Here is an 8,286-nt window from a genome sequence, read left to right as displayed (position 1 = left end):
TCTCCACACTTGGGAGGCAGATCTCTGCGGGCTCAAGGTCATTGCGGAGAGGGAGTTCCAGGACAACCAGGGCTACACAGAGAAACCCTGTCTCGAAAAACCTAAATAAAGCTGAGTGGTGGGGGACTGGAGAGATGGCTCAGTGGTTAAGAGCACTGACTGCTCTTCCTGAGGACCCGGGTTCAATTCCCAGCACCCATATGGCAGCTCACAACTGTCTGAAGATCTAGTTCCAGGGGACCTGACACCTTCGCACCAATGCACATAAAATAAAGTTAAATAGAAAATTAAAAAAAAGCTGAGTGGTGATCGCACAAAGCAAGTTCCAGGACAGTCAGAGCTGTTACATAGAGAAACCATCTTAAAAAACAAAGAACATAAATAGTAAGTAAATAAATAAATTAATGAAATGGATGTGGTGGCCCAAATTTGAAATCCCAGCATGAAGGAGACTGGGGATAGTGAGCTTCAGGTGATCATGGGCTAGATAGAGTGAAACTGTCTCAATGTGCCCTCTCAAGAAAATGCTGATCATGGGCTTGAGTGAAACTCTGTCTCAATGTCCCCTCCCAAGAAAAGCAGCACTTTCTTCCTCAAGGAGCATGGACTGGAGCCTGGTAGGAGACTAGTCACTGTTGACCGCAACACAGTATCAGAAGGAGAGACCAAGAAATTTCGCAGAACCTTCACAGCAGCATTAGTAGGGTGCTACAGTCAGAGCTGAAGAAACTTCTAGAACTGGAGATCCTCCCGCCTCTACCTACCCAGAGTGGGGACTACAGGCATGCACCATGACTACCTGGCTCAAGTTAGTGTCTTAACAAGTAGATGGGGCTCACCATTCATTTATTGGGTCTACACTCTGCTTGCCACGTGGCTAATGATCTTGGGCAAGCATTACTGACTGCGACCAACACAGGTTTCCTCCCATTCTTAAACTCTTGCTGCTGTTAGATTTAACATTTGTGTATTTGCATGAGCTTATGGAAGTCACAGTACAACTTTCTGGAGTTGGTTCTCTTTCCACCATACGGGTCCCAAGGATGCTCAGCTCGTCAGGCAACAAGAGTCTTTAAGAGCAGGCTAAGGAGCCGGGCGGTGGTGGCGCACGCCTTTAATCCCAGCACTCGGGAGGCAGAAGCAGTCGAATCTCTGGGAGTTGGAGGCCAGCCTGGTCTATAAGAGCTAGTTCAGGGACGGGCACCAAAGCTACAGAGAAACCCTGTCTCGAAAAACAAACAAACAAAAAAAAAAAAAAAAAAAAAGAGCAGGCTAAAATGTCATCCCCAGAGGCAGAGGATAACTAATTTACAAGACTTCCACTGATGAAACCATCATTACACCTGTAATCCCAACACTCCAGAGGCTGGAGCAGGAAGATCCGAGTTCCACACCAGTTCCACAGGGAGACCTGTTACAAAACGAACACCCGCAACCAACATTAACTGAGCCTTTTACCTCTGTGTACCGACACCGCGGGGACGCTCGGAGCCAACAAACTGTCAGGTTGAGGGAATCCAAGGATTCGGTCCAAGGCGGAATCCTGACCATAGCGACCAGAAGCGGCGGCCAGGAGGGGACCAGAGGAAATGGCACCCCCGACACAGGACACGCACCTCGCCTGGTTACCTAGAAGCGAGCCGGGCGAAGCCACCCACTTCCTCCCAGCCTGCGGGCCCAGCTGCCAGGCCCCGAATAAAGACCGAACTAGGCCAGCGCAGCGCCGCCTGGGGGCAGCCATTTTGCCGCAATGCACTCTGGTACCGACAGAAGCGCGCTATGGTTGGGCCGTGAGGCCCACAAACCACCGAGTAGAAGAAAACTAGATCCGCCCCAAAGGAGCTGAGGCTCACTGGATATCCTGGGACGGGTAGGTGGGTCGAGCCAGCCGAGGCTCAGGGAGGCTGAGGAAAGGCAAGACTGTGATGTATATATTGTCTGCGTGATTATAACGGTCGGCTCAGACTCCCATTTCTCCTTCTGCTGGAGTTTTGTAAGAGAGCTTTTTAGTCCTGTTTTCTGATTGACCACCATTCTTCGGGAAGCCAAGCTGCCAGAACTGTCCTTCCAGCGCCGCGAGAGGAGAAACTCTCGTGATTGATAAGAATGGGCATGGGCACCCTGTCTCGAAAAACCAAAAAAAAAAAAAAAAAAAAACCAACCAACCAACCAACCAAAAAAAAAAAAAAAAAAAAAAAGAACGGGCATGGGGAAAAGGCGCTAGGAAATGTCACATTTCACAGGAAAGATTTTTTTGAATATTTGTTTTTGTTATTCTATGTGTCTACATCTGTGCACCATATGTGTGCTTGGTTCCGGAGGAGGCGGTGAGCCTCCACATTATTTCTGGGAATCAAACCTGGGTCTTTCACAACAACAAGTGCCCTTAACCACAGAACCAACTGTCCAGTCCAAGATTTTTTTCGTTTTTCTTAATTGTTTTGGGCCTTCCTTCCTTCTTTTCTTTTTTCTCAGGGTTTCTCTGTCAAACAACCCTGACTGTCCTGGAACTCTCTTTGTAGACCAAGCTGGCCTTGAACTCACAGAGATCTGCCTGCCTCTGCCTTGCTGAGTACTGGGATTAAAGGCTTGCGCCACCACCACCTGGCTTTTAAGTGTTTTCTAACCTCAATCCTGCAGGGTCCTTTCTTATTTCCTTTTTAGCTGTGTTGCAGCTGGATCTGGCAGTCTTAGAGTTACTGTAGCTATGATGAAGCTCTATAACCAAAAGCTACTTGGGGAAGAGGGTTTATTTGACTTCCATATCTTGAATCACAATCCACCGAGGAAGCCTACGAAGGATCCTGGAGGCAGGAGTTGATACAGAGAGCTTGGAGGAGTGCTACCTACTGGCTCCCTCCTCATGGCTCGCTCAACCTGCTTTCTTTTTTCTTTTTTGGCTTTTTCAAGACAGAGTTTCTCTGTGTAGCCCTGACTCTCCTGGAACTTGTTCTGTAGACCAATCTGGCCTTGAAATCAGAGATGCACCTGCCTCTGTCTCCCAAGTGCTGGGATTAAAGTTTATCCACCATCTCCCGGCTCAGTATCCTTTCTTGTAGCATCTAGGATCAAGCAGCCTAGAGGTGGCACCACTCACAATGGGCTGGATCCTACCATGTCAATCACTAAAGCAATAGACTGTATTTACTTCCTTAACTATCAGCTCCTATCTAGTCCCTGAGTCTAAGTCTTTCTGGAGGAAACCAAATAAGAATAATAAACATGGCAGGTTGCTGGATGTGGTGGGTGGTCCTGTCACTAAGGAAGATGTTCAAGGATGTTCGAGGCCAGCTTTGGATGGACCCTTGTCTTAAAAAAAAGGGTGGCGGATACGACTGGGGGCGGGGGGATCTGTTATGTTAGATGGTTAATCCCAGGATTTAGGAGGCAGAGGCAGGATGATCTCTGTGAGTTGGCAGTCAGCGTGGTCTACATATCCAAATCCTAGGCAAGCCAGCACTACCTTGCAAGTTGCAGGCCAGCCAGGGCTACATAGCACCCTGTCAGATGAGAATTTATTTAACATCTACTACATATATACACTGTAGGGTGCTGGGGATATGTCAGCTAATGAAATGGACTTAAACTCCTACTGTGAGACAACACACATCTAGATAGAGGTCCCGAGTCCTATGTCTGTGTGTGTGCCACCATGTGTGTGATAGTAATCTGACAGGAGGTTACAGTACATCAGTACGGTGCTTTGAAAGCCTAAATGAAATGAACTTAAGAGACAATGCAATTGGAGCTGGAGTGGAGCTGGGTATGTTGGCTGGCCCACACTGATAATTCTAGCACTTGGGAATCTGAGCCAGGAGGATATCTGTGAGTTCAAGGGAATCCTGGGCTACACAGTGAATGGAACTCTGCAAAAAAAAGGTGGGGAAAACAGCCCCCTCCCTGAAAACCCATAAACCTGGGGATATGGCTCAATTGGTAGAGTATTTGTCTATAAAGCACAAAAGCCTTGGTTAGATCCCAGCACCACATAACACAGGGTGTGCTGGAACACACCTCTGATCTCAGCACTCAGCAAATGGAGGCAGGAGAATCAGAAGTTCAGGGTCATATTCAGCTACAAAGCAAGTTCAAGGCCAGCCTGGGATACTCGAAACCCTATCATTCATTCTTCCATCCATCCATCCATCCATCCATCCATCCATCCATCCATCCATCTCTTTATGTTGTCATTGTTTTTATTTTATGTGTATTGTTGTTTTGCCTGCATGTATGTCTGTGTGAGTGGATGCCCTGGAACTGAAGTTATAGACAGTTGTGATCTACTGTGTGTGTGGTAGGAATTGAACCCAGGTCTTCTGAAAGAGCCACCTCTCCAGCCCCTATATTGTTGTTGTTATTTGTTTTTTCAAGGTAGGGTTTCTCTATAAAAGCCCAGGCTGTCCTGGAACTTGCCTAGTAAACCAGGTTGGCCTTGAACTCACAGAGATCCACCTGCCTCTGCCTCCTGAGTGCTAGGATTAAAAGTATGTGCCACCACTGTCCAGCAAGACCCTATCTTGCCGGGCGATGGTGGCGCACGCCTTTAATCCCAGCACTTGGGAGGCAGAGGCAGGAGGATCTCTGTGAGTTCGAGACCAGCCTGGTCTACAAGAGCTAGTTCCAGGACAGGCTCCAAAGCCACAGAGAAACCCTGTCTCAAAAAACCAAAAAAAAAAAAAAAAACCACCCTATCTTAAAAAAATATGATAGAAGAAAAAAAGGAAAAGAAAAAAATATGAAGATGATCCAGTGATCCAGGCAGCTTATACTTGTAATTGCAGTATCAGGACTGAGAAGACTGAGACAGAAGACTCACCATGAGTTTGAGGCCAGTCTAAGCTGCAGGGTGAAACTCTGAACAACTCTCAATGCCACACTCACACAAAAGATTGGTATTTGCTGATGGCAATGACTCAGTATATGGAGAAAAAACACTGATGATACAGGACAGTTTTGAAGGTGGAGAGAACCAACTGGCCGGGCTGTTGTTAAAGGAATGGTGTCCAGAGAATCTCTGGCTGATGTAGAATGGACGGAACCAGAAAAGCCCAATTAACTGATGGTTTGCAAATAGAGCCAGTTTCCAGCTTTCTTCTCTGTTCATGGAGGAAACAAACATTTTGGAACATTATATTCTGGGTGTTCTATGGGCATATGGAAGCCCAGAGAACAAGATGCTACTAAATAAGGGGACAACCAGCAATTAGAAAAACATGAATCTTCTTTGATGGACAAGTAGGTGAAATACTATCAAAACTGCTACTAGGCTAAAGGAAAAAGTTCAGGTCAAAAGATAGTAAGTAGCTGGGTGTGGTGGTATATTCCTGCTATCCCAAAATCTGAAAGTTTGAAGACAGCCAGAACTACACATCAATTGCCAGGCCAGCCAGGGCAACGTAGTGAGACTCTGCCCACCACCCCAACAGTAGATAAATCACTGGTCTACAAAGTGAGTTCCAGGTCAGGGCTACACAGAGAAATCTGGTCTTGAAAATCAAAACAAAATAAACAACAAAAAGAAAAGAGAAAAAAAAAGTCCAAGAGGATGAGGTGTTTCAGTAGCTAACAGCACTTCCTGCTCCTGCAGAGGATTGAAGTTTGGTTCCTAGCATCTATACCAGGGCTTACAGATGCCTGTAAATCCAGTTCTAGAGATCTGACCTTCTCTTCTGACCTCTGTGGGCATGCCCACACATACACACACACACACGTGGGGGGAGAAGCACGAACACATAGATAAATCTTTTAGAACTTTTTGTTTTGTTTTGTTTTGTTTTGTTTTTCGAGACAGGGTTTCTCTGTGGCTTTGGAGCCTGTCCTGGAACTAGCTCTGTAGACCAGGCTGGCTAGAACTTTTTTAGAAATTAATTTTTTTAATTTTTTTTTTTTTTTTTGGTTTTTCGAGACAGGGTTTCTCTGTGGCTTTGGAGCCTGTCCTGGAACTCGCTTTTTAGACCAGGCTGGTCTCGAACTCACAGAGATCCGCCTGCCTCTGCCTCCCGAGTGCTGGGATTAAAGGTGTGCGCCACCATCGCCCGGCTTTTTTAGAAATTAAAAACCTTTTATGTGTGTTAGTGTTTTGTCTGCATGTGTGCACACACACCACATGAGCAGTGTAGTGCTAGAACTAGAAGGTGTTGGCTCCAACCCCTGAAACTGGAGTTACAGATTGTTACCAAGTGAAATGTTGGTGCTGGGCACCGAACCTTGGTTCTCTGGAAGAGCAGCAAGTGCTCCTAACCGCTGAGCTTTCTCACCAGTTCCCAAATAAAATCTCTTTTAGAGAAAGAAATTCAACCTGGGTGGTGGTGGCGCACACCTTTAATCCTAGCACTTAGGAGGTAGACACAGGTATATCTCTATGAGTTTAAAGCCATCCTGGTCTACATAGTGATTTCCAGGTTAGCCAAGTCTACATAGTGAGACCCTGTCTCCAATAATAACTACAACAATTCAAATAGGTCTGAATGTGAAGTTATCTAGTACTTGGGAAGTGGAGGTGGAAATTCAAGGCCAGTCTGATCTACGTAGTAGGGTCTAGACCAGCCGAGGCTACCCTATCTTGAAAAAATGGGGAGGGAGAATGAGGATGTAGCTCAGGTGACAGAGCATTTGCCTAGCATGCCGGAAGCTCTGTGTTCAAAGGGCAGCACCAACAAACAGTGTGTGGTTGTGCATGCCTTATTCTCAGCACCGAGGAAATGAAAGTGGGGGGATTAAGAATTGGAGATTGTCTTGGCATACATAAAGACATCAGCTGAGTCTTAACCCTAGCACATAAACTTTAATTCGAGTGTAGAGTTGTCTTAGGACACCCAGAACGGTTTAAATGTGGGCAGAGGTATTGTTATCATGTAGAGTTCAGTAGGCAAGGATCCAGGAGATGGAGACATTGGTGATGTAGCACAGGGAGGTGAGAAGCAAGGCATCTTTCCCAGAAACTTCAAGGTCAGTTCAGGCCTTCCTTTTAGTCATCTATTCATCAGGAAGTAGTGTCAATATTAATTCTCGATCGTTCCTGGCTGTGCAATTCTCTTTTGGTGCCAACTGTGCAATATTTTTGCAATTGATACATGCTTCCCCCTCACCCCCAGCCCTCCACTCCAGACAGGGTTTTGCTATCGGCCAGAGAAGCCTGGTTCTTGCTATTTTTCTCAAGGTGGTCTTAATTTGAGGCAGCCACTTATTAAGTGCAGAGATTACACACATGTCGCCTTGAATAAATAGTGTCAAGTCTTTCAAGCTAGGAGCTAGCTCACAGGATGTCCTGGTTACTGACCAGTACCTAATTCTGTCAGCTGCGATCTTTTACTCTACACACCTCAAGATGACCTTGTGTTAGGAGTGCTGGTAGTGTCTGCAATCCCAGCAGTTAGAAGGTAGAGGCAGGATGACCAGGAGCTCAAGGCCAGACTGGGGCTATATGAGATCTTAAAAATAACAAGAGGGAGCTGGAGAGATGGCTCTGCACTTAAAAAAAAGAATGACTGCTTTGCTGCCTAGTTTTATGTCAACTTGATGTAAGATAACATCATCTGTGTGTGGGAGAACCTCAATTGAAAAAATACTTTCATGCCAGGCGATGGTGGCGCACGCCTTTAATCCCAGCACTCGGGAGGCAGAGGCAGGCGGATCTCTGTGAATTCGAGACCAGCCTGGTCTACAGAGCTAGTTCCAGGACAGGCTCCAAAGCCACAGAGAAACCCTGTCTCGAAAAAACCAAAAAAAAAAATACTTTCATACAGTGGGGCTGTAAGCCTGGAGGTGGCAGTGCATTCCTTTAGTCTCAGCACTTGGAAGGCAGAGGCAGGTGGGTCTCTGAGTTGGAAGCTATTTTGATCGACAAAGCTTGAGTTTAAGGACAGCCAGGGCTCACAGGGAAAACCTGTCTTGAAAACAAAAAGAAGAAAAGAAAAGAAAAATGGGGTTGTAATCAAGCCTGTAGGGTATTTTCTTGATTGGCTATTGATATAGGAGTGCTGGTGGTCCCGGATGCTGTAAGAAAGCAGGCCGGGCCAGGCGGTGGGGGTGCACACCTTTAATCCCAGCACTCGGGAGGCAGAGGCAGGTGGATCTCTGTGTGTTTGAGGCCATCCTGGTCTACAAATTGAGGTCCAGGACAGGGCTCAAACCCTGTCTCAAAGAACAAACAAACAGAAAGAAAAAAAGCCAGATTGCTTCCGGGACAGCTAAGGCAAGGCTATATCGAAAGTCCTTGTCGAAGAAGAAGAAGAAGAAGAAGAAGAAGAAGAAGAAGAAGAAGAAGAAGAAGAAGAAGAAGAAGAA

At 46.3% G+C, this 8,286-nt stretch overlaps 1 protein-coding gene across 2 annotated transcripts in view; it reads right to left on the bottom strand.

The window, feature by feature from the left end:
• Eral1 (Era like 12S mitochondrial rRNA chaperone 1) overlaps positions 1-1,775 on the bottom strand; it is an 8,577-nt gene extending 6,802 nt beyond the window's left edge. Inside the window, exon 1 of one of the 2 annotated variants that reach the window (XM_026780933.1) lies at positions 1,459-1,775. In XM_026780933.1, coding sequence (XP_026636734.1) covers positions 1,459-1,741 — 283 coding nt within the window. In that variant the 5' untranslated portion in view covers positions 1,742-1,775. The remainder of the gene's footprint in view (positions 1-1,458) is intronic. The other variant, XM_005349476.2, reaches the window with a different exon arrangement.
• Between the last annotated feature and the right edge of the window lie 6,511 nt (positions 1,776-8,286).

This window comes from Microtus ochrogaster, chromosome 7, assembly GCF_000317375.1.
Source record: "Microtus ochrogaster isolate Prairie Vole_2 chromosome 7, MicOch1.0, whole genome shotgun sequence".
Lineage (NCBI taxonomy): Eukaryota > Metazoa > Chordata > Mammalia > Rodentia > Cricetidae > Microtus > Microtus ochrogaster.
The sequence above is the reverse complement of the archived record's forward strand: the minus strand, read 5'-3'. Positions and strand labels throughout refer to the sequence as shown.